This window comes from Bombina bombina, chromosome 12 (genome assembly GCF_027579735.1).
Source record: "Bombina bombina isolate aBomBom1 chromosome 12, aBomBom1.pri, whole genome shotgun sequence".
Classification (NCBI taxonomy): Eukaryota; Metazoa; Chordata; class Amphibia; order Anura; family Bombinatoridae; genus Bombina; species Bombina bombina.
This window is the reverse complement of record NC_069510.1, coordinates 145,672,849-145,698,395: the sequence shown is the minus strand read 5'-3', so window position 1 is coordinate 145,698,395 and position 25,547 is coordinate 145,672,849. Positions and strand designations below refer to the sequence as shown.

The following is a 25,547-nucleotide window of genomic DNA, read 5'->3' as shown; positions in this document are numbered from 1 at the left end:
AAAGAGTTAACTCTTTTTTTTCAGCTTTTAGAAACTATTGCCTAAATACACATTTTTGCTGGCCTCAGCTCTAAGTTTAGGGATAACCAATCCCATTGTCTAATCACCTCTGGAGCCAGACTGCTAATTGATAAGATGAACTTGTAAACTTGTTATCTTAAGTACTGTAATCCTATTGTGGCCTGTCAAAGGACAGTGCTCTCTATCTAAATGTGTGATGGGGGATTTTGTGCTTCCCCCCCCCTCTCCCCCTGGGAGTGCCCTGTGTGCATGTAACCTTAATAAAAAGCAGGCTGGGCATCCCAGTCCTGAGTTCTTGTTTGACCCTCAATCGCAGCGTTGACTCGTTTTTGTGGGCAGAAGGGTATCCTAGCTGTACTACAGCTAAGGGAGATTATTCTATATTTGCGAGACTCATATAGAATACTATGGAAAGCAGCTTCTCCCCTCTTTAGCAATAGGGATCCAGGCTACTAAGCGGTCCATCTCTCAGCGAGACTAAGGGTAACCGTAACATTTGGCGGCAGCGGCGGGATTTTCCTGGATTTCCTAGGAGAGGTACAGAACGGATGGAGAGCGCTTACGAAAAATTGAAGCGTACAACCCTAAAGGATTTACTTGAAAGCAGAGGGGGGTACGCCAGCAACCGGCCGAGGAGAGAGCTGATCGCAGAATTGAACGAACTGGATCAGAGCTTCACAATGGCGGAAACACCGACCACGATTAGTGATGAAAAAACCAGGATTGTTCGGGAAAGGCTCTCATTATACGGGCCGAACCCCTCCATGGAATTGGTACAGCAGTTGATGGCGGAGGCGGACGAGGATATACGAGAGACTCGAGCCCACGAACTCAACCTAGCGAACGCACACCGCAATGCTGTAGCCCCGCAGGTAATCATCCCTGTCGAAAATGCTGGGAGGCCCAAGATACCCTATACGGCATTTCGACCCTTTCTAGAGAGCGAGACAGGGATTGATGAATATTTGGCGGACTTCGAAAGGCAATGTGCCCTGCACCAGATTCCCAACAGAGAGTGGCCCACGATATTGTCTGGGAAACTATCCGGGCGAGCCCTGGAAGCCTTTCGTACTCTGGGTGCTAAGGAAGTGACACAGTATGAGCTAGTTAAGGAGACACTGTTGCGACGGTACGCTGTAACTCCGGACACGTATCGCCGACAGTTTCGGGGCACGGAAAAGAAGCCTAACGATACCCATATGGAATGGGCGCACCGAATGCGGAGAGCGGCAAATCACTGGCTGAGCGGAAGTAAAGCGGTGACTGGGGAGGAAATTTTACAATTGTTTCTCTTAGAACATTTTTATAATGGCATGGAACAGCAAGGGAAGGAATGGCTGCGAGACAGGCGGCCTTCTACCTTAGAAGAAGCAGCCAAATTGGCCGATGAACATTATGACTCCCGTCTTCACGAACCCATGAACTACCGAGCTCCAGCACGGGTCGAACCCAGAGAGGTTTACCGTGCACCCCCTCGTGCTGAATTCCGAGCCCCGGTGCCCACAGGGCCCGTCCGACACTCAGGACCACCCAATAACAGCTCTGAGCGTCACAGACCGACTTGCCACCGATGCAAGCAACCAGGGCATTTCATGGCTAGCTGCCCCCTTAATACGCACCAGACACCCAGGAATTACAATTACCCCTCTGGGTCCTATCGTCCGGCCCGGGCCCTCTGTGTTAACCAAGAGGCCCCTATGGAGGGATATGTGGGGCCGCTTCACGAGGCAGACCCTGTATATGCTGCCTCAGATAACCGCCAGCACCATCGGCAGAGGGTATGGCTCGAGGGGCGATCTACCGAGGGATTGCGAGACACAGGGGCTACTATCACGCTGGTACAGAGTCATTTGGTGCCAGAGCACAAGCGATCCGGACAGACTGTGGCCGTTAGAGTGGCGGGGGGGGATGTGTACAAAATTCCAACAGCTAAAGTGCATCTTGATTGGGGAGCGGGAAAGGGGGCTGTGAACGTGGGCCTAATGGATAATTTACCTGCCGAAGTACTACTGGGCAACGATTTGGGCCCCATGACTTCTGCCTATGCTCCAGTATGCAACAACGAGGCGGACCCAGTGACTACACGGGCCCAAGCCCGGACAGAGCGAGAGCTCTCACCAGTGCGGGAGACACAGGTAAGACCTACCCCGACCTTGCCTGACAGGTTAGGCCCCATACCCTGGGACACCCCAGATGCTTTCGAGGCAGAGTCTAAGACTGACCCGACCTTACAAAAGTACCGGGAACGAGCAGAGACCGGAGGGGGCGGGGCAGATAACGAAACATTCTTATGGGAAAAAGGGAAACTATACCGCTGGACAGAGAAAAGGGGACAGCGTAGGCGACAGCTGGTAGTGCCCCACAAATACCGTCAAGAAATCCTCAAAATAGGCCACGACATCCCCTTAGCAGGCCACCTAGCCGTTACCCGTACCCTACACCGCATTACTCACACGTTCTTTTGGCCAGGGGTGCACGCTGACGTTAGAACTTACTGTAACACCTGCGATGTGTGTCAACGAGTAGGAAGGCGAGGCGATCACCCTAAAGCCCAGCTAGTAAATATGCCCATTGTAGAGGAACCCTTCAGCCGGGTTGCTATTGACCTAGTGGGACCACTGGCTACCCCTAGTCCCTCCGGTAAGCCCTACATTCTTACCGTAGTGGACTACGCTACCAGGTACCCAGAGGCTGTCGCCCTATCCAACATACAAGCGGATACGGTAGCGAATGCACTAGTACAGGTGTTCTCCCGGGTAGGATTTCCAAAAGAAATCCTATCCGACCGAGGCACCCAATTTACGGCTGAATTAACCCAACAACTCTGGCAGGTTTGCAAAATTAAGTCCCTCCTGAGCTCCCCATACCACCCCCAGACGAACGGGCTGTGTGAGAGGTTCAATGGGACCCTCAAGCAAATGCTCAAGACGTTCACTCAGGAATACCGAGACTGGGAACGCTTCCTGCCGCACCTCCTATTTGCTTATCGGGAGGTGCCCCAGGAAACGACAGGGTTCTCTCCCTTCGAGTTGCTCTACGGAAGAAAGGTACGGGGACCCTAAACCTGATCCGGGAGCACTGGGAGGGAGAGATGGAGGCTGACGGTGTCCCCATTGTGCCATACGTGCTGGAACTCAGGGACCGAATGGAGCAATTAGCCAAATCCGTGCGGGCTAATCTCCAGTTGGCCCAGAGAAGACAGAAAGTATGGTACGATCGGGGGGCCCGAAAGAGAATCTTCACCATAGGACAAAAGGTGTTAGTACTTAAACCGGTGAAGACAGACAAATTGCAGGCGTCCTGGCAGGGTCCCTACCAGATCGTAGAGAAAAGGGGAGACACCACTTATGTGATAGCTAGCTGCCATGACAACAATCTTAGAAAGACATTCCATGTAAACATGCTCAAGGAATATTTTGAGCGACCAGAGAACGTGACGGCCGTATGTTGTTCCCCTCAGGAAGACCCCGATAGTTTACCCATTCCAGACCTATTAGAAAAGAGTCTCCCCACAGGTATAGTGGCGCAGGTTCAGATAGGGGACCGACTTAGCCCCACTGAAAGGGAGCAGCTCAACCAACTCCTCCAGTCCAAACACCTCACCTTCTCCCCGAAGCCAGGGTACACTACTTTAACCACCCACCAGGTAGATACTCCGGGACAAGCTCCCTTGCGCCAGGCTCCGTACCGAATCCCCGAAGCAGTTAGGACAGGAATGAAGAAGGAGATCGATGAGATGCTCCAGCTCAGGGTAATTGAGCCCTCCGATAGTCCATGGGCCTCCCCAGTTGTCTTGGTGCCCAAGAAAGATGGGACCACCCGGTTCTGTGTAGACTATCGGAGGCTCAATGAAAATACCGTGACGGACGCTTACCCTATGCCCAGGGTAGACGAGCTACTCGATCGTATAGCCAGGGGAAATTACCTGACCACTATTGACCTCTGCAAAGGTTACTGGCAGATTCCCCTGGCCCCGGAGGCTATCCCCAAGTCGGCATTTGTCACCCCATTCGGCTTATATCAGTTTAGGGTAATGCCATTTGGGATGAAGAATGCCCCAGCTACATTCCAGCGCTTGGTGGATAGGCTCCTGGATGGCTTCCAGAGTTTTGCTTGCGCCTACCTGGACGACATAGCGATCCACAGTGAGTCCTGGGAGGACCACTTAGCTCATGTGGGAATGGTTCTGGATCAGATCCGGGCTGCTGGCCTGACTCTGAAGCCAGAAAAATGCCACTTTGGGATGGCCGAGGTACAGTACCTGGGTCACCGGGTGGGGTGTGGAAAGCAGCGACCAGAGCCGGCCAAAATAGAAGCTGTCGCCAATTGGCCCACCCCCATCACTAAGACTCAGGTCCTAGCCTTCCTGGGCACGGCAGGGTACTATAGACGGTTCGTACCAGACTACAGCACACTTGCCAAACCCCTGACTGACTTGACCAAGAAGAACTTACCTCGACAGGTCCTGTGGTCTCCCCACTGTGAAACGGCTTTCCAGGCTCTCAAAAATGCTCTAATTAACGCTCCTGTCTTGGCGGCCCCAGCCCTTAACAAACGTTTTATCGTCCATACAGACGCTTCCATGTTCGGGCTGGGAGCTGTCCTCAGCCAAGTAGGCGAAGATGGAGGGGAGCATCCAGTTGCCTACATCAGCCGGAAGCTCCTGCCCCGCGAAGTCAGCTATGCAGCGGTCGAAAAGGAGTGTTTGGCTTTGGTGTGGGCATTAAAGAAATTGACTCCCTATTTATATGGTCAGGAGTTCACTCTGGTCACCGACCATAACCCGTTGGTGTGGCTGAACCGGGTCTCTGGAGATAACGGCAGGCTATTACGTTGGAGCTTATCGTTGCAACCCTTCAATTTCACCATTACTTACAGACCTGGGAAACAGAATGGCAACGCCGACGGGTTGTCCAGACAAACAGACCTCAGCCCCGCATAACCAGCGGTCTGGACAGCCTTAGTCTGCCCCGAAAAGGGGTCAGACCGTGTCTGCCAGAGTGTTCCACAGAAAGGGAGCACTGTTACAGAAGCATTAGTTATTTTGTTGTGAAGAGCTTATTTCCCAGCAGCAATGCCTGAACCAGCAAGCCAGCGCCTAAGAAGGGCTCCAAGAAAACCGTAACAAGTATAATTTCATAAAGAGTTAACTCTTTTTTTTCAGCTTTTAGAAACTATTGCCTAAATACACATTTTTGCTGGCCTCAGCTCTAAGTTTAGGGATAACCAATCCCATTGTCTAATCACCTCTGGAGCCAGACTGCTAATTGATAAGATGAACTTGTAAACTTGTTATCTTAAGTACTGTAATCCTATTGTGGCCTGTCAAAGGACAGTGCTCTCTATCTAAATGTGTGATGGGGGATTTTGTGCTTCCCCCCCCTCTCCCCCTGGGAGTGCCCTGTGTGCATGTAACCTTAATAAAAAGCAGGCTGGGCATCCCAGTCCTGAGTTCTTGTTTGACCCTCAATCGCAGCGTTGACTCGTTTTTGTGGGCAGAAGGGTATCCTAGCTGTACTACAGCTAAGGGAGATTATTCTATATTTGCGAGACTCATATAGAATACTATGGAAAGCAGCTTCTCCCCTCTTTAGCAATAGGGATCCAGGCTACTAAGCGGTCCATCTCTCAGCGAGACTAAGGGTAACCGTAACAATCCTCATTTCTAAGGAATCTATTATTGTTCCCAAGAAGGGAACTCTTGTTGACGGAGACAGAGAACTTTTTTCTATGTTCACCTTCCATCCGTGAGATCTGAGAAAGGCCAGAACGATGTCTGTATGAGCCTTTGATTTTGAAAGGGACGACGCTTGTATTAGAATGTCGTCCAAGTATGGTACTACTGCAATGCCCCTCGGTCTTAGAACCGCTAGAAGGGACCCGAGTACCTTTGTGAAAATCCTTGGAGCAGTGGCTAATCCGAATGGGAGGGCCACAAACTGGTAATGTTTGTCCAGAAAGGCGAACCTTAGGAACTGATGATGTTCTTTGTGGATAGGAATATGTAGGTACGCATCCTTTAGATCCACGGTAGTCATAAATTGACCTTCCTGGATAGTGGGTAGAATCGTTCGAATGGTTTCCATTTTGAACGATGGTACCCTGAGAAATTTGTTTAGGATCTTTAAATCCAGAATTGGTCTGAAGGTTCCCTCTTTTTTGGGAACTACGAACAGATTTGAGTAAAATACCATTCCTTGTTCCGTCATTGGAACTGGGTGTATCACTCCCATCTTTAACAGGTCTTCTACACAATGTAAGAACGCCTGTCTCTTTATTTGGTTTGAGGATAAGTGAGACCTGTGGAACCTTCCCCTTGGGGGTAGTTCCTTGAATTCCAGAAGATAACCCTGAGAAACTATTTCTAACGTCCAGGGATCCTGAACATCTCTTGCCCAAGCCTGAGCAAAGAGAGAGAGTCTGCCCCCCACTAGATCCGGTCCCGGATCGGGGGCTACTCCTTCATGCTGTTTTGTTAGCAGCGGCAGGCTTCTTGGCCTGCTTACCCTTGTTCCAGCCTTGCATCGGTTTCCAGGCTGGTGTGGTCTGTGAGGTATTACCCTCTTGCTTAGAGGATGCAGAATTAGAGCCCGGTCCGTTCCTGAAATTACGAAAGGAACGAAAATTAGACTTATTCTTGGCCTTGAAAGGCCTATCTTGTGGGAGGGCGTGACCCTTTCCCCCAGTGATGTCTGAGATAATCTCTTTCAATTCTGGACCAAAGAGAGTTTTACCCTTGAAGGGGATGTTAAGCAATTTTGTCTTGGATGATACATCCGCTGACCAAGACTTTAGCCAAAGCGCTCTGCGCGCCACAATTGCAAACCCTGAATTTTTCGCCGCTAATCTAGCTAATTGCAAAGCAGCATCTAAAATAAGAGTTAGCCAACTTAAGTGCGTGAACTCTGTCCATAACCTCCTCATATGGAGTCTCTCTACTGAGCGACTTTTCTAGTTCCTCGAACCAGAACCACGCTGCTGTAGTGACAGGAACAATGCACGAAATGGGTTGTAGAAGGTAACCTTGCTGTACAAAAAACTTTTTAAGCAAACCTTCCAACTCCCTTCATCTGAGGAATCATCTTGGGCAATTTCATTATCTGTGGCAGTACTGTCCTTACTTTGTTTGGACGCTATGGCACAATTATCACACAATTTTGAAGGGGGAGACACATTGGCTTTCATACATATAGAACATAGCTTATCTGAAGGCACAGACATGTTAAACAGGCTTAAACTTGTCAATAAAGCACAAAAACCGTTTTAAAACAAAACCGTTACTGTCTCTTTAAATTTTAAACAGAGCACACTTTATTACTGAATATGTGAAAAAATATGAAGGAATTGTTCAAAATTTACCAAAATTTCACCACAGTGTCTTAAAGCATTAAAAGTATTGCACACCAATTTTCAGAGCTTTAACCCTTAAAATAACGATTTAAAATTACAGATTTAACCCCTATACAGTCCCAGCTACAGCCTTTGCTGTGACTTTACCAAGCCCAGAGGGGAATACGATACCAAATGACGCCTTTTAGGAACTTTTCCAACTACTTTCAGGTCCTCATACATGCATCTGCATGTCTTGCTCTCAAAAACAACTGCGCAGTAATGGCGCGAAAATGAGGCTAAGCCTACAACTGGGAAGGCCCTTCCTGACTGGAAAAGGTGTCTAACATAGTGCCTGACGTTAAAAAACGTTCCCCAAGTTTATAAGTGTGAATTATCAGCATAAACATGTATAAAATGTCCAAATAAAGCAATCGATTTAGCCCATAAAAGTGTCTACCAGTTTTATAGCCCATATTAAGCCCTTTATTCTGTTTGAGACTAAGAAAATGGCTTACCGGTCCCCATGAGGGGAAATGACAGCCTTCCAGCATTACACAGTCTTGTTAGAAATATGGCTAATCATACCTTAAGCAGAAAAGTCTGCTGTTTCCCCCAACTGAAGTTACTTCATCTCAACAGTCCTATGTGGAAACAGCAATCGATTTTAGTTACTGTCTGCTAAAATCATCTTCCTCTCACAAACAGAAATCTTCATCCTTTTCTGTTTCAGAGTAAATAGTACATACCAGCACTATTTTAAAATAAACTCTTGATAGTAGAATAAAAAACTACAACTAAACACCACATACTCTTAACCATCTCCGTGGAGATGTTGCCTGTGCAACGGCAAAGAGAATGACTGGGGTGGGCGGAACCTAGGAGGGACTATATGGCCAGCTTTGCTGGGACTCTTTGCCATTTCCTGTTGGGGAAGAGATATTCCCACAAGTAAGGATGACGCCGTGGACCGGGCACACCAATGTTGGAGAAAGAAAGCCGGTTGCTCTGTTGAGCAGGAAGTAGATCCACTGTGGTAGCGTGTTGCAATTGTCAGTGATGGTCTCCTTCCTGTGTCACTGTAGTGATGGGCGCTGCCTGAGAAAGAAGGGGGTGTATTCTCCAAACACCTCCAGCAGGGAACAATCTGTGAAAAGAGAGCAGAGACAGGCGCAGCCCAATTCAAGTGTAGTATTCTTTTATTCAGTGTAAGAGCACACGTACAAATGGCTACTTACAAAATGCACAAATAAAAACTGCATATAAAGGTATCTTTACATCCAGACTGTATTGTTGTATGACATACAGCTGTAAAACAATCTCTACGCGTTTCGTCTGAGGACGCTCAGACTTTCTCAATTTTTTACCTCTTGAGAAAGTCTGAGCGTCCTCAGACGAAACGCGTAGAGATTGTTTTACAGCTGTATGTCATACAACAATACAGTCTGGATGTAAAGATACCTTTATATGCAGTTTTTATTTGTGCATTTTGTAAGTAGCCATTTGTACGTGTGCTCTTACACTGAATAAAAGAATACTACACTTGAATTGGGCTGCGCCTGTCTCTGCTCTCTTTTCACAGATTATTTGCCATTCAGTGTCAACCATATATGTAATTGGCCCCATATGCAAGCTTAGTAATGCCCTTCTTTCAGCTCTAGGATTACTGCTTACCCTTACCCTCCTGGGTATAATATCAGCCTTTCTGAAATACACAGTCTCTCAGAAAAAGTATGACTGAACATACCTCACTGCTGCATAGCATGAAACCGTTCCTCACACTGAAGTTTCCTGTACTCCTCAGCCTCTGTGGGAACAGCAAATGGACCTTAGTTACAAATGCTAAGATCATCATCCTCCACGCAGCAGTCTTCATCCATCTGCTGACTGAGAGTAAATAGTACACACCGGTACCATTTAAAATAACAAACTCTTGATTGAAGAAATAAAAAAATAATATTTTATCACCTCTTTCACTTTACCATTCCTAGTACTTAGAATAGGCAAAGAGAATGACTGGGGGTGGAGCTAAGAGAGGAGCTATATAGACAGCTCTGCTGTGGTGCTCTTCGCCACTTCCTGTAGGGAAGGATAATATCCCACAAGTAAAGGATGAATCCGTGGACTTGTCTTATCTTTATAGAAGAAAATTGTGTTTTATGTCCCTTTAATTTCCCTCTGTTATACAATTGAATTCATTTTCTTGGTTACCTTTGTTGAAAAGCATACCTAGATAGGCTCAGGAGTAGCAATGTATTACGGGGAGCTAGCGGCACACATATGCCTCTTGTAATTGGCTCACAACATGCTCTAGCACACTGTCACATGTAAAGATGCAAAGCATATGCATTATTTATATTGCTTTAATGATTAATATGTCTGCCTATAGGATACTGCATTATGCCTGAGCGTTACTTCATATAGGGCAATGCTACCCCGAGCCATGTCTTACAGTGCACAAACTCCTTTACATTTATTAAAAGGCTTCTTTAAAAGGAACAGTTTAGTCAAAATTAAACTCTCTTCGGATAGGGCATGTCATTTTCCTAGATAGGCTCATATTCTTATTTCTAAGCCGTTGAAGGCCGCCTCTTATCTCAGTGCATTTTGACAGTTTTCACTAGAGCTGCAACAACTAATTGTCATAATCGATTAGTTGGTTTGCAGTTAGTTGGTCTGTGCATGATACCTGCTGCTTTACTCCACTGAGCTCCTGCACATGTTATAGTGTGTTATGGTTATGCCCTTAGCCTAAAGGACGTCTACAGACGTTTACACTTTTTATGGACAGTATAAGTTTATTTTTAAGTTTACAACATCATTTGGATTGTTTATATTAAATCAGGTGATTTGGGACTATGCTTTGCATGATATAGTGCCAAGCTTGTTATTTACCCTTAGCCCCTAGATTGATGGTTATTTTAATGGATGTGCACTATTATCTGTTAGCATAATTATTAGCAGATTGCTTGCTATTGCTGATTCTATGTACTGTGTAGAAAAATGTGTAAGGCTTTGTCCTGTTACTGATATGAAGTCCTTAGCGTTGTTGACTTTTTTTTATTTTTTATAAATTGTGATGATATTTTACAGATTTAACCTTTATAAGTGTATATCTGTTATTTTAAGAGCGGACTGGATATTTTATCCCTAACCTTATAGCTGGTTATTTACCACTGCATATAGATATTCAAGATATGTTTTATGTTAGAATGAAGTCCATGCTTACTTTATTGAGAGGCCCCTTGCCAAGGAGGAAAACACAGCATTGGTGAAGAGCTAATAAAGATAAATATCCCTTTTTGGCGAAATAGGCAAAACCCTACTTAAGCATCTCAGACACCTCAACACCATCTGAACCCCTATTCTCTGCTGCAGGAAATATAGCTTGCAAAACGTGAGCCAGGAGCAGGTGGACATGTTGACATTGTTGCATTTCAATGCAAAGTTTCTGAAAGAGTGAATAACAGAATGTTATAAACGGTAATTGTTTACCTTTTCTAGTTCTACCTCTTTTCAAAAAGTTTGTGGTTTTGTTTTGCTTAATTTTGAAAAAAATGTGTTCTGCTTCCTAAAAATTGGACAAACAGTTGTGTTAATGTAAAGTTTTAGTCTGAAGTTTATATTTGTAACACTCAGTATGTGGATTTTATTTAAAATATAGGAAACAATTATTGATTCTTTTTTTATTCGATTAGTCGATTAATCTGAAAAAAAAATCGGTTGATTAATCAAATATGAAAATAATCGGTTGCAGCCCTAGTTTTCACAGTTAGACACTGCTAGTTACTGTGTGCCACATAGATAACATTGTGCTCACTCCCGTGGAGTTATTTATGAGTCAAGAATTAATTGGCTAATATGCAGGTCTGTCAAACGAACTGAAATAAGAGGTCAGTCTGCAGAGGCTAGGGTACAAGGTAATCAGAGAGGTAAAAAAGAAAAGTTATGCTTACCTGATAAATGTATTTCTTTTTTTACACAATGAGTCCACGGATCATCTTAATTACCAATGGGATATTCACCTCCTGGTCAGCAGGAGGCGGCAAAGAGCACCACAGCAGAGCTGTTAAATAGCTCCTCCCTTCCCTCCCACTCCAGTCATTCGAAGAGAAAGGAAAAGCCAAGGTGCAGAGGTGTCTGAAGTTTACAATAACCCACAACCTGTCTAAAAGAACAGGGTGGGCCGTGGACTCATCGTGTCAAAAAATAAATAAATTTATCAGGTAAGCATAAATGTTCTTTTCTTTTTTAAGACACAATGAGTCCACGGATCATCTTAATTACTAATGGGATTCAATACCCAAGCTAGAGTACACAGATGATACGGGAGGGACAAGACAGGGAACCTAAAAATGGAAGACACCACTGCTTGAAGAACCTTTCTCCTAAAAACAGCCTCAGCTGAGGCAAAAGTGTCAAATTAGTAAAACCTTGAAAAAGTGTGAAGAGAGGACCAGGTTGCAGCCTTGCAAATCTGTTCTACAGAAACTACAGTTTTGAATACCCATGAGGAAGCAACAGCCCTTGTGGAATAAGCCGCAACTCTCTCGGGAGGCTACTGTCCAGCAGACTCATAAGCAAAATGTATTATGCTCCTTAGCCAAAAAGAAAGAGAAGCATCCGAAGCTCTCTGTCCCTTACGTTTTCCCGAGAAAACCACAAACAAAGAAGAAGACTGGCGAAAATCCTTAGTTGCCTGTAAATAAAACTTTAAAGCACGGACCATGTCCAAATTGTGCAGAAGTCTTTTAAGACACAAGGAAGGAACAACAATCTCCTGATTAATGTTCCGATCAGAAACAACTTTAGGAAGAAATCTTAATTTAGTATGTAAAACTACTTTATCTAAATGGAAAATAAGGTAAGGTGACTCATACTGTAACGCTGAGAGTTCTGACACTCTCCGAACAGAAGAAAAAGCTACAAGAAATAAAACTTTCCAAGAAAGTAACTTAATATCTAAGGAATGCATAGGCTCACACGGAACCTGAAGAGCTTTGAGAACTAAATTAAGACTCCATGGAGGAGTAACAGGTTTGAATACAGGCCTGATCCTAACCAAGGCCTGACAAAATGATTGAACATCTGGAACATCCGCCAGACGTTTGCGTAACAAAATAGACAAGCCCTTCACCAATCCCTCTTGGAGAAAAGACAAAATTCTAGGAATCCTAACCCTACTCCATGAGTAGCCCTTGGATTCACACCAATAAAGGTATTTACGCCAAATTTTATGGTAAATCCTTCTAGTCACAGGCTTACAAGCCTGAATCATAGTCTCTATGACCAAATCAGAAAAAAACCCTTGCTTGGATAAAATTAAGCGTACAATCTCCAAGCAGGCAGCTTCAGAGAAACTAGATTTGGATGAAGTAAGGTTCCCTTAATCAGAGGATCCTTCCTCAACGGAAGTCTCCAAGGCGGTAGAGATGCCATCTCCACCAGATCCGCAGACCAAATCCTGCGAGGCCAAGCCGGAGTTATGAGAATCACTGAAGCCCTCTCCGGTTTGATTCAAGCAATTACCCGAGGAAGAAGAGTAAACGGAGGAAATAGGTATGCTAGACTGAAGATCCAAGGGACCGCCAGAGCCTCTATCAGTTCCACCCCGGGGGTCCCTGGACTTCGACCCGTATCTCGGGAGCTTGGCATTTTGAGGACGCCATGAGATCCAATTCTGGTTGACTCCACTTTGCCTGCTCAGGAAATCTGCTAACCAATAATCCACCCCTGGGAAGTGTATCGCCGATAGGTATCAAGAGTGGACTTCTGCCCACTGGAATATTTTGGCTACCTCTGTCATCGCTAAGGAACTCCTCGTTCCTCCCTGATGAGTGATGTAAGCCACTGAAGATAAGTTGTCCGACTGGAACCTGATAAACTGGATCGTGGCTAACTGTGGCCAGGCCAGAAAAGCATTGTAGATCGCTCTCAGCTCCAGAATGTTTATAGGAAGAACAGACTCTGACTGAGTGCAAACTCCCTGAGCCTTCAGGGAGCCCCAGACTGCTCCCCACCCCAGAAGGCTGGTGTCTGTTGTCACAATCACCGAAGATGGTCTGCGAAAGCAGGTTCCCTGGGAGAGATAATTTAGAGACAACCACCATTGAAGAGAGGTCCCTGTCCCCTGTTCCAGAATTATTTGAGGAGACAAGACTGCATAATCCCTGTTCCATTGCCTGAGCATGCTTAGCTGCAGGGGTCTGAGATGAAACCGAGTAAACGGGATAATGTCCATTGCCGCAACCATCAGCCCGATTACCTCCATGCACTAAGTCACTGAAGTCCAAAGAGTGGACTGAAGGACTAAACAAGTATCGATAATCTTCGATTTCCTGACTTCTGTCAGAAAAAATTTCATTAATCTGGAATCTATTATGGTTCCCAAGAAAGTTAACCTTGTGCTTGGGACTAATTTACCTTCCACCCATGAGATCGCGGGAAGGATAACACCATGTCCGAGTGAAATCTTGCTTGCTGTAAGGATGGCGCCTGGACTAGGACGTCGTCCAGATAGGGCGCCACTGCAATGCCCCGTAACCGAAGCACCGCCAACAGCGATCCCAGAGCCTTTGTGAAAACTCTGAAGCTGTGGCAAGACTGAAAGGAAGAGCTATGAACTGGAGGCATTTGTCCAGAAAGGCAAACCTTAGAACTTGTGAATGGCACATGAAGTTACGCGTCCTTTAAATCCACTGTTGTCATAAATTGACCCTCTTTCATAATGGATGAATTAACAAATAAACAGCTGAAATTCTTTTAATAAAATTAACAGATAAAAACGTTACTGTCTCTTTAAATTTTAAACTGTAAGTTTTTATTTTTGTGTGCAGAAGAGAGTTAGATTAACACACAAGTATCATAGCACCTACGTATACCTCAGATAAACCTTGCTGAGGTGATCCATCAGTACTCCATACTTAAATTCACGCTTAGAACTTCATGTTCCTAACAACATGACCTAGTTCCCAAGCAGAACCGGAGCACAGTCCTTCATTTGTATTCTGTAACAAGCAAAGCATTTTTCCCACATCTTGCAGAGAAAAATAATTCTGCTGTTTCCTAATAAGGAGAAACTGCTTTATTTGTCACTGCACAATTTCCTCTTGCGCAGTGAAACTTTCAGCTCTCCGGAAGAGAAGGGGAAAAAGGCGCGCTATGTAAAAGCCTTCTCCCCAAGGACCGCCCATTGTGGGCGTTAACCATACAGGAAACTCCCGGTCGGCACAGTGTGTATGTAACAGCCGGGAAAAGTGACCAATGTACAAGTAAAAAGCCCCAATGCCTAATGAACAAATAAAGCGCCCATTAAAAGTCATGACAGAATAATCGTCTCCCGGTCGACATGATAGTTTATGTAACCACCGGGAAATGAGGCCACTGCAATTGCTAGACTGGTTAAAGCCTAATAACAAGTTCCCAATTATGCTCGAAGATAGCGATGTGATTACAGAGAGCGCTGTCAGTACAGCAATCTCCCGGTCAGCATGATTGTTTATGTTACCGCCGGGAGATGAGGCCTCTGTAATCGTTAGCCTGTCCCAGAGCCTAATAAAAAAGTGCCCAATTACGCTCAAAGAGAGCGATGTTAATACAGTAATCTCCTGGTCGGCATGTTTGTATTATGCAACTGCCGGGAGATGTGACCAGTGTAACCCTAAAATTGTCCCAATGTCTGTGACAATTGATTTGCGTGTAGCTGTCGAGTATAGTCTCCCAAACCTAAAGGAGAATTCATACCCGAGTAAAATAAAGTGCCCATATCTTACACTAAGGGCTTCCCATTTACAACGTGAGTGGCCAACTTCTTCTGAGTTCTTCTTTTTTCTTTTAACCCCAGAAATAAAAAGCAGCACTTACCTCAGTCTGCCGACAGCAGTGTGTGAAGTCCTACTCCTCACATGGACCTGGGGATTAAAAGAAAACACTGAGTAATATCCCTCAGATTTTTCCAGGTTAGGGCAGCAACAGTATATGGGAGGCGCAGTGAGAATTATGTCCCACAACTTCCCATTGCTCTAAAGCCACCAAATGCTCTACTGTAGAGACTGATATGGACTACGGCTACACCCTAGGACAAAGCAGCACACTCTGGCACTACTTTAAAAATAATAAACTCTTGATTGAAGAATCTATAACTAACACCTCACTTTACCTCTTCCTATCACTAACGTAGGCAAAGAGAATGACTGGGGTGGGAGGGAAGGGAGAAGCTATTTAACAGCTCTGCTGTGGTGCTCTTTGCCTCCTCCTGCTGACCAGGAGGTGAATATCCCATTAGTAATTAAGATGATCCGTGGACTCATCGTGTCTTAAAAAAAGAATGTATATTAATATAACTGAGCTAAGGGGCAGTCTGCAGAGGCTTAGATACAGGGTAATCACAGAGGTAAAAAGTATATTAATATAACTGAGATAAGGGGCAGTCTGCAGAGGCTTAGATACAAGGTAATCACAGAGGTAAAAAGTATATTAATATAACTGAGATAAGGAGCAGTCTGCAGAGGCTTAGATACAAGGTAATCGCAGATGTAAAAAGTATATTAATATAACTGTGTTGGTTGTGCAAAACTGGGGAATGTGTAATAAAGGGATTATCTATCTTTTAAAACAATATAGACTGTCCCTTTAAAGGTTGTATCTCTGGATTTGCAAAAACAGAATTTATGTTTACCTGATAAATTTCTTTCTCCAACGGTGTGTCCGGTCCACGGCGTCATCCTTACTTGTGGGATATTCTCTTCCCCAACAGGAAATGGCAAAGAGCCCAGCAAAGCTGGTCACATGATCCCTCCTAGGCTCCGCCTACCCCAGTCATTCGACCGACGTTAAGGAGGAATATTTGCATAGGAGAAACCAAATGGTACCGTGGTGACTGTAGTTAAAGAAAATAAATTATCAGACCTGATTAAAAAACCAGGGCGGGCCGTGGACCGGACACACCGTTGGAGAAAGAAATTTATCAGGTAAACATAAATTCTGTTTTCTCCAACATAGGTGTGTCCGGTCCACGGCGTCATCCTTACTTGTGGGAACCAATACCAAAGCTTTAGGACACGGATGAAGGGAGGGAGCAAATCAGGTCACCTAAATGGAAGGCACCACGGCTTGCAAAACCTTTCTCCCAAAAATAGCCTCAGAAGAAGCAAAAGTATCAAACTTGTAAAATTTGGTAAAAGTGTGCAGTGAAGACCAAGTCGCTGCCCTACATATCTGATCAACAGAAGCCTCGTTCTTGAAGGCCCATGTGGAAGCCACAGCCCTAGTGGAATGAGCTGTGATTCTTTCGGGAGGCTGCCGTCCGGCAGTCTCGTAAGCCAATCTGATGATGCTTTTAATCCAAAAAGAGAGAGAGGTAGAAGTTGCTTTTTGACCTCTCCTTTTACCTGAATAAACAACAAACAAGGAAGATGTTTGTCTAAAATCCTTTGTAGCATCTAAATAGAATTTTAGAGCGCGAACAACATCCAAATTGTGCAACAAACGTTCCTTCTTTGAAACTGGTTTTGGACACAGAGAAGGTACGATAATCTCCTGGTTAATGTTTTTGTTAGAAACAACTTTTGGAAGAAAACCAGGTTTAGTACGTAAAACCACCTTATCTGCATGGAACACCAGATAAGGAGGAGAACACTGCAGAGCAGATAATTCTGAGACTCTTCTAGCAGAAGAAATCGCAACTAAAAACAACACTTTCCAAGATAATAACTTAATATCAACGGAATGTAAGGGTTCAAACGGAACCCCCTGAAGAACTGAAAGAACTAAATTGAGACTCCAAGGAGGAGTCAAAGGTTTGTAAACAGGCTTGATTCTAACCAGAGCCTGAACAAAGGCTTGAACATCTGGCACAGCTGCCAGCTTTTTGTGAAGTAATACCGACAAGGCAGAAATCTGTCCCTTCAGGGAACTTGCAGATAATCCTTTTTCCAATCCTTCTTGAAGGAAGGATAGAATCCTAGGAATCTTAACCTTGTCCCAAGGGAATCCTTTAGATTCACACCAACAGATATATTTTTTCCAAATTTTGTGGTAAATCTTTCTAGTTACAGGCTTTCTGGCCTGAACAAGAGTATCGATAACAGAATCTGAGAATCCTCGCTTCGATAAAATCAAGCGTTCAATCTCCAAGCAGTCAGCTGGAGTGAAACCAGATTCGGATGTTCGAACGGACCCTGAACAAGAAGGTCTCGTCTCAAAGGTAGCTTCCAAGGTGGAGCCGATGACATATTCACCAGATCTACATACCAAGTCCTGCGTGGCCACGCAGGAGCTATCAAGATCACCGACGCCCTCTCCTGATTGATCCTGGCTACCAGCCTGGGGATGAGAGGAAATGGCGGGAACACATAAGCTAGTTTGAAGGTCCAAGGTGCTACTAGGGCATCCACTAGAGCCGCCTTGGGATCCCTGGATCTGGCCCCGTAGCAAGGAACTTTGAAGTTCTGACGAGAGGCCATCAGATCCATGTCTGGAATGCCCCACAGGTGAGTGACTTGGGCAAAGATTTCCGGATGGAGTTCCCACTCCCCCGGATGCAATGTCTGACGACTCAGAAAATCCGCTTCCCAATTTTCCACTCCTGGGATGTGGATAGCAGACAGGTGGCAGGAGTGAGACTCCGCCCATAGAATGATTTTGGTCACTTCTTCCATCGCTAGGGAACTCCTTGTTCCCCCCTGATGGTTGATGTACGCAACAGTTGTCATGTTGTCTGATTGAAACCGTATGAACTTGGTCCTCGCTAGCCGAGGCCAGGCCTTGAGAGCATTGAATATCGCTCTCAGTTCCAGAATATTTATCGGTAGAAGAGATTCTTCCCGAGACCAAAGACCCTGAGCTTTCAGGGATCCCCAGACCGCGCCCCAGCCCATCAGACTGGCGTCGGTCGTGACAATGACCCACTCTGGTCTGCGGAACGTCATCCCTTGAGACAGATTGTCCAGGGACAGCCACCAACGGAGTGAGTCTCTGGTCCTCTGATTTACTTGTATCTTCGGAGACAAGTCTGTATAGTCCCCATTCCACTGACTGAGCATGCACAGTTGTAATGGTCTTAGATGAATGCACGCAAAAGGAACTATGTCCATCGCCGCTACCATCAACCCGATCACTTCCATGCACTGAGCTATGGAAGGAAGAGGAACGGAATGAAGTATCCGACAAGAGTCTAGAAGTTTTGTTTTTCTGGCCTCTGTTAGAAAGATCCTCATTTCTAAGGAGTCTATAATTGTTCCCAAGAAGGAAACCCTTGTTGACGGGGATAGAGAACTCTTTTCCACGTTCACTTTCCAGCCGTGAGATCTGAGAAAGGCCAGGACGATGTCCGTGTGAGCCTTTGCTTGAGGAAGGGACGACGCTTGAATCAGAATGTCGTCCAGGTAAGGTACTACTGCAATGCCCCTTGGTCTTAGCACCGCTAGAAGGGACCCTAGTACCTTTGTAAAAATCCTTGGAGCAGTGGCTAATCCGAAAGGAAGCGCCACGAACTGGTAATGTTTGTCCAGGAATGCGAACCTTAGGAACCGATGATGTTCCTTGTGGATAGGAATATGTAGATACGCATCCTTTAAATCCACCGTGGTCATGAATTGACCTTCCTGGATGGAAGGAAGAATAGTTCGAATGGTTTCCATCTTGAACGATGGAACCTTGAGAAACTTGTTTAAGATCTTGAGATCTAAGATTGGTCTGAACGTTCCCTCTTTTTTGGGAACTATGAACAGATTGGAGTAGAACCCCATCCCTTGTTCTCTTAGTGGAACAGGATGAATCACTCCCATTTTTAACAGGTCTTCTACACAATGTAAGAACGCCTGTCTTTTTATGTGGTCTGAAGACAACTGAGACCTGTGGAACCTCCCCCTTGGGGGAAGTCCCTTGAATTCCAGAAGATAACCCTGGGAGACTATTTCTAGCGCCCAAGGATCCAGAACATCTCTTGCCCAAGCCTGAGCGAAGAGAGAGAGTCTGCCCCCCACCAGATCCGGTCCCGGATCGGGGGCCAATATTTCATGCTGTCTTGGTAGCAGTGGCAGGCTTCTTGGCCTGCTTTCCCTTGTTCCAGCCTTGCATTGGTCTCCAAGCTGGCTTGGCTTGAGAAGTATTACCCTCTGGCTTAGAGGACGTAGCACTTTGGGCTGGTCCGTTTTTACGAAAGGGACGAAAATTAGGTCTATTTTTCGCCTTGAAAGGCCGGTCCTGAGGAAGGGCGTGGCCCTTACCCCCAGTGATATCCGAGATAATCTCTTTCAAGTCAGGGCCAAACAGCGTTTTCCCCTTGAAAGGAATGTTTAGTAGCTTGTTCTTGGAAGACGCATCAGCCGACCAAGATTTCAACCAAAGCGCTCTGCGCGCCACAATAGCAAACCCAGAATTCTTAGCCGCTAACCTAGCCAATTGCAAAGTGGCGTCTAGGGTGAAAGAATTAGCTAATTTGAGAGCATTGATTCTGTCCATAATCTCCTCATAAGGGGGAGAATCACTATCGAGCGCCTTTATCAGCTCATCAAACCAGAAACATGCGGCTGTAGTGACAGGGACAATACATGAAATTGGTTGTAGAAGGTAACCCTGCTGAACAAACATCTTTTTAAGCAAACCTTCTAATTTTTTATCCATAGGATCTTTGAAAGCACAACTATCTTCTATGGGTATAGTGGTGCGTTTGTTTAAAGTAGAAACCGCTCCCTCGACCTTGGGGACTGTCTGCCATAAGTCCTTTCTGGGGTCGACCATAGGAAACAATTTTTTAAATATGGGGGGAGGGACGAAAGGAATACCGGGCCTTTCCCATTCTTTATTAACAATGTCCGCCACCCGCTTGGGTATAGGAAAAGCTTCTGGGAGCTCCGGCACCTCTAGGAACTTGTCCATTTTACATAGTTTCTCTGGGATGACCAACTTTTCACAATCATCCAGAGTGGATAATACCTCCTTAAGCAGAATGCGGAGATGTTCCAACTGAATTTAAATGCAATTACATCAGGTTCAGCCTGTTGAGAAATGTTCCCTGAATCAGTAATTTCTCCCTCAGACAAAACCTCCCTGGCCCCCTCAGATTGGGTTAGGGGTCCTTCAGAGATATTAATATCAGCGTCGTCATGCTCTCCAGTAACTAAAACAGAGCAGCCACGCTTACGCTGACAAGGGTTCATTTTGGCTAAAATGTTTTTGACAGAATTATCCATTACAGCCGTTAATTGTTGCATAGTAAGGAGTATTGGCGCGCTAGATGTACTAGGGGCCTCCTGAGTGGGCAAGGCTCGTGTAGACGAAGGAGGGAATGATGCAGTACCATGCTTACTCCCCTCACTTGAGGAATCATCTTGGGCATCATTGTCATTATCACATAAATCACATTTATTTAAATGAACAGGAATTCTGGCTTCCCCACATTCAGAACACAGTCTATCTGGTAGTTCAGACATGTTAAACAGGCATAAACTTGATAATAAAGTACAAAGAACGTTTTAAAATAAAACCGTTACTGTCACTTTAAATTTTAAACTGAACACACTTTATTACTGCAATTGCGAAAAAACATGAAGGAATTGTACAAAATTCACCAAATTTTCACCACAGTGTCTTAAAGCCTTAAAAGTATTGCACACCAAATTTGGAAGCTTTAACCCTTAAAATAACGGAACCGGAGCCGTTTTAACACTTTAACCCCTTTACAGTCCCTGGTATCTGCTTTGCTGAGACCCAACCAAACCCAAAGGGGAATACGATACCAAATGACGCCTTCAGAAAGCCTTTTCTAAGTATCAGAGCTCCTCTCACATGCGACTGCATGCCATGCCTCTCAAAAACAAGTGCGCCACACCGGCGCGAAAATGAGGCTCTGCTTATGCCTAGGGAAAGCCCCAGAGAAATAAGGTGTCTAATACGGTGCCTGCCGATATTATAATATCAATATACCCAGATAAAATGATTCCTCAAGGCTAAATATGTTTTAAAACTGAATCGATTTAGCCCAAAAAAGTCTACAATCTTAATAAGCCCTTGTGAAGCCCTTATTTACCATCGTAATAAAATATGGCTTACCGGATCCCATAGGGAAAAATGACAGCTTCCAGCATTACATCGTCTTGTTAGAATGTGTCATACCTCAAGCAGCAAGAGACTGCACACTGTTCCCCCAACTGAAGTTAATTGCTCTCAACAGTCCTGTGTGGAACAGCCATGGATTTTAGTTACGGTGCTAAAATCATTTTCCTCATACAAACAGAAATCTTCATCTCTTTTCTGTTTCTGAGTAAATAGTACATACCAGCACTATTTAAAAATAACAAACTCTTGATTGAATAATAAAAACTACAGTTAAACACTAAAAAACTCTAAGCCATCTCCGTGGAGATGTTGCCTGTACAACGGCAAAGAGAATGACTGGGGTAGGCGGAGCCTAGGAGGGATCATGTGACCAGCTTTGCTGGGCTCTTTGCCATTTCCTGTTGGGGAAGAGAATATCCCACAAGTAAGGATGACGCCGTGGACCGGACACACCGTTGGAGAAACTACGAATTTTCCCAACAAAATTACAGATTTAAAATGGTTTGCTAGGCAGGTTTTTTTTATGTAGTCCTTAAAGGGACACTAAACACATTTCATGCACCTCCCTCTAATTATGGTAGCTGCCATTTTGGAACCTAAGTTACACTGCAGGTATCTGAGAGTTGCTACACATGTGCAAATAGGTCAGCACTGGAATGTAGTGAAAGACAGATTTCTACATGGCAGCACCCTTGACTAGAGGGAGGCGGGGAATAGCCTGCTTATAAAATTATTTATAAAATGGTTTAGTGTTTAATGTCCCTTTAAATAATGTCATATCTAAAAAGTGAGCACTATATCCGTCGCAGACTACAGATTAACATGCGGTCTCACCTCCCTCATGAGAATCTGTGCTCTTTGTTTGAACACGGCCGGACTTCCAACATCAAACCTCTGCTGCAGACCTTCCAGGTTCAGCTGATCCATCTTGTCGTAGCACTGCTGCATCTTCACTGGGTGATAGGCTAGCTGGGACAGTTTATCCATGTGCTGCCAGGGAGAGAAGAAATCATTGCTAGTTTGTCTCTCACTCTACCATGCGCATATAGAAGTTATATACATTATGTTACAGGGTCGTGGAGAGTAACAATCACTGCTGTCCAGGAACACATGGCCAACCATATCTAGCACACAGCACTCTCTTTTGTACGTATCTGTCCCTAAAAAAGGGACATTAACACTGTGTAAATTCTAGATATAATGTTATGCAGGGGTATTGTTTTAATTATACAAATTGTTTAAATACTGAATAAATGATTGTAAAGTTTTAGTGTCACCATGTAAAAACCTTGGTTTTCCTTATCTAATCTTCTTTACTGAAGTTATTAGGGAAAAGATGAAAAAGATTCACTAAAGTGCAAACTAGGGCTTTGCGGGATATGATCATTTATAGCCGTTACAAACCGGTCTCAACAGAGGATACGAGTTAATAAAAACAGACTTTTAAATCTAAGATACCTAGGTCACAGCATTGTGACACCAATTACTTTATAGAAACTCAGAGCAATTAGTAAGATTACAATGAATTACAGGAAAAGGGCATTAAATAAATAAGGTATACTGCAAAGGTTTGTTTTTGTACAAATAATAAAACAAAAAGGGCCAGATTACAAGTGGAGCACAAAATATCACTAGCTAAAGTCATATTTGCACTACACTCTAACGTGCGCTGGTATTACAAGGTTCATTGCTGGGAAGCATTGCGCTCACGAGAGTGCGCTTCATTTCTAATCTAGCCCTTGGATTGTAATGTTTTAAGAGCCATTAAACTCTAAATTTAACAGAAATGGTTCCTTATTAAAAGCACAAAATGATTGCAGTATACTCATTTATTTAGCTGTGTTAGTATCAGCTTGTATTTATTACGGTTATCAGCTTTTCAGTGAACTCGTGTTTTCCTCCCCTTTACCTTCCCTGTCATCTTAAAAACAAAACATTCTGTGCAATAGCAGTGGACATACTAGAGTGTGAATATTGCTGTGCATACATAAATAGCTGTTTAATTGATTATAGATAGTCACTCTGTAACATACAGGTGAAACTCGAAAAATTAGAATATCGTGCAAAAGTTCATTTATTTCACTTAAAAGGTGAAACTAATATATGAGATAGACTCATTACATGCAAAGCAAGATAGTTCAAGCCGTGATTTGTCATAATTGTGATGATTATGGCTTACACCTCATGACAACCCCAAATCCACAATCTCAGAAAATTAGAATATTACCTGCAATCAATAAAACAAGGATTGTACATAGAACAATAATCGGACCTCTGAAAAGTATAAGCATGCATACTGTATGTACTCAGTACTTGGTTTGGGCCCCTTTTGCAGCAATTACTGCCTCAATGCGGCATGGCATGGAAGCTATCAGCCTGTGGCACTGCTGAGGTGTTATGGAAGACCAGGATGCTTCAATAGCGGCCTTCAGCTCTTCTGCATTGTTCGGTCTCATGTCTCTCATCTATCTTTTGGCAATGCCCCATAGATTCTCTATGGGGTTCAGGTCAGGTGATTTTGTTGGCCAATCAAGCACAGTAATCCCACGGTCATTGAACCAGGTTTTGGTGCTTTTGGCAGTGTGGGCAGGTGCCAAGTCCTGCTGGAAAATGAAGTCAGCATCCCCAAAGAACTCATCTGCGGAAGGAAGCATGAAGTGCTCCAAAATCTCCTGGTAGACGGCTGCGTTGACCCTGGACTTAATGAAGCACAGTGGACCAACACCAGCAGATGACATGGCTCCCCAAATCAACACAGACTGTGGAAACTTCACACTGGACTTCAAGCATCTTGCAGTGTGTGCCTCTCCATTCTTCCTCCATACTCTGGGTCCTTGGTTTCCAAATGAGATGCAAAATTTGCTCTCATCAGAAAAAAGGGCTTTGGACCACTGAGCAACAGGCCAGGTCTGTTTTTCTTTAGCCCAGGTAAGACGCCTCTGACGTTGTTTGTTGTTCAGGAGTGGCTTGACAAGAGGAATAAGACACTTGAAGCCCATGTCCAGGATCCGTCTGCGTGTGGTGGCTCTTGATGCACTGACTCCAGCCTCAGTCCACTCCTTGTTAAAGTCCCCAACACTTTTGAATGGCCTTTTCCTGACAATCCTCTCCAGGCTGCGGTCATCCCTGCTGCTTGTGCACCTTTTTCTTCCACACATCCCTTCCACATAACTTTCTATTAATGTGCTTTGATACAGCACTTTGGGAACATCCAACTTCTTTTGCAATTACCTTTTGAGGCTTTCCCTCCTTATGGAGGGTGTCAATGATGGTTTTCTGCACAACTGTCAGGTCAGCAGTCTTTCCCATGATTGTGATTCCTACTGAACCAGACTGAGAGACCATTTAAAGTCTCTGGAACCCTTTGCAGGTGTTATGGCTTAATTAGCTGATTAGAGTGGGACACTTTGAGCCTAGAATATTGCACCTTTTCACAATATTCTAATTTTCTGAAATTGTGGTTTTGGGGTTTTCATGAGCTGTAAGCCATAATCATCACAATTATGACAAATCACGGCTTGAACTATCTTGCTTTGCATGTAATGAGTCTATTTCATATATTAGTTTCACCTTTTAAGTTGAATTAGTGAAATAAATGAACTTTGCACGATATTCTAATTTTTTGTGTTTCACCTGTATCTTTGAAGAAGAAGAAAGACTGTTTTCCAAATGCAGGACCCATGGCCCTGCAGCCCCTCTATTAGCCACATACTCACATTAGATCAGACCCATGGCCCTGCAGCCCCTCTATTAGCCACATACTCACATTAGATCAGACCCATGGCCCTGCAGCCCCTCTATTAGCCACATACTCACATTAGATCAGACCCATGGCCCTGCAGCCCTTCTATTAGCCACATACTCACATTAGATCAGACCCATGGCCCTGCAGCCCCTCTATTAGCCACATACTCACATTAGATCAGACCCATGGCCCTGCAGCCCTTCTATTAGCCACATACTCACATTAGATCAGACCCATGGCCCTGCAATCCCTCTATTAGCCACATACTCACATTAGATCAGACCCATGGCCCTGCAGCCCTTCTATTAGCCACATACTCACATTAGATCAGACCCATGGCCCTGCAGCCCCTCTATTAGCCACATACTCACATAAGATCAGACCCATGGCCCTG

General features: G+C 44.7%; 1 protein-coding gene across 3 annotated transcripts in view; it reads right to left on the bottom strand.

Moving 5' to 3' along the window:
* The window catches only part of LOC128642628 (protein Niban 2), a 306,526-nt gene that overhangs the window by 46,654 nt on the left and 234,325 nt on the right, over positions 1-25,547 (bottom strand). For all 3 annotated transcript variants that reach the window (XM_053695409.1, XM_053695410.1, XM_053695411.1), the window contains exon 11: positions 22,243-22,398. In XM_053695409.1, the coding sequence (XP_053551384.1) occupies positions 22,243-22,398 (156 nt within the window). The remainder of the gene's footprint in view (positions 1-22,242; positions 22,399-25,547) is intronic.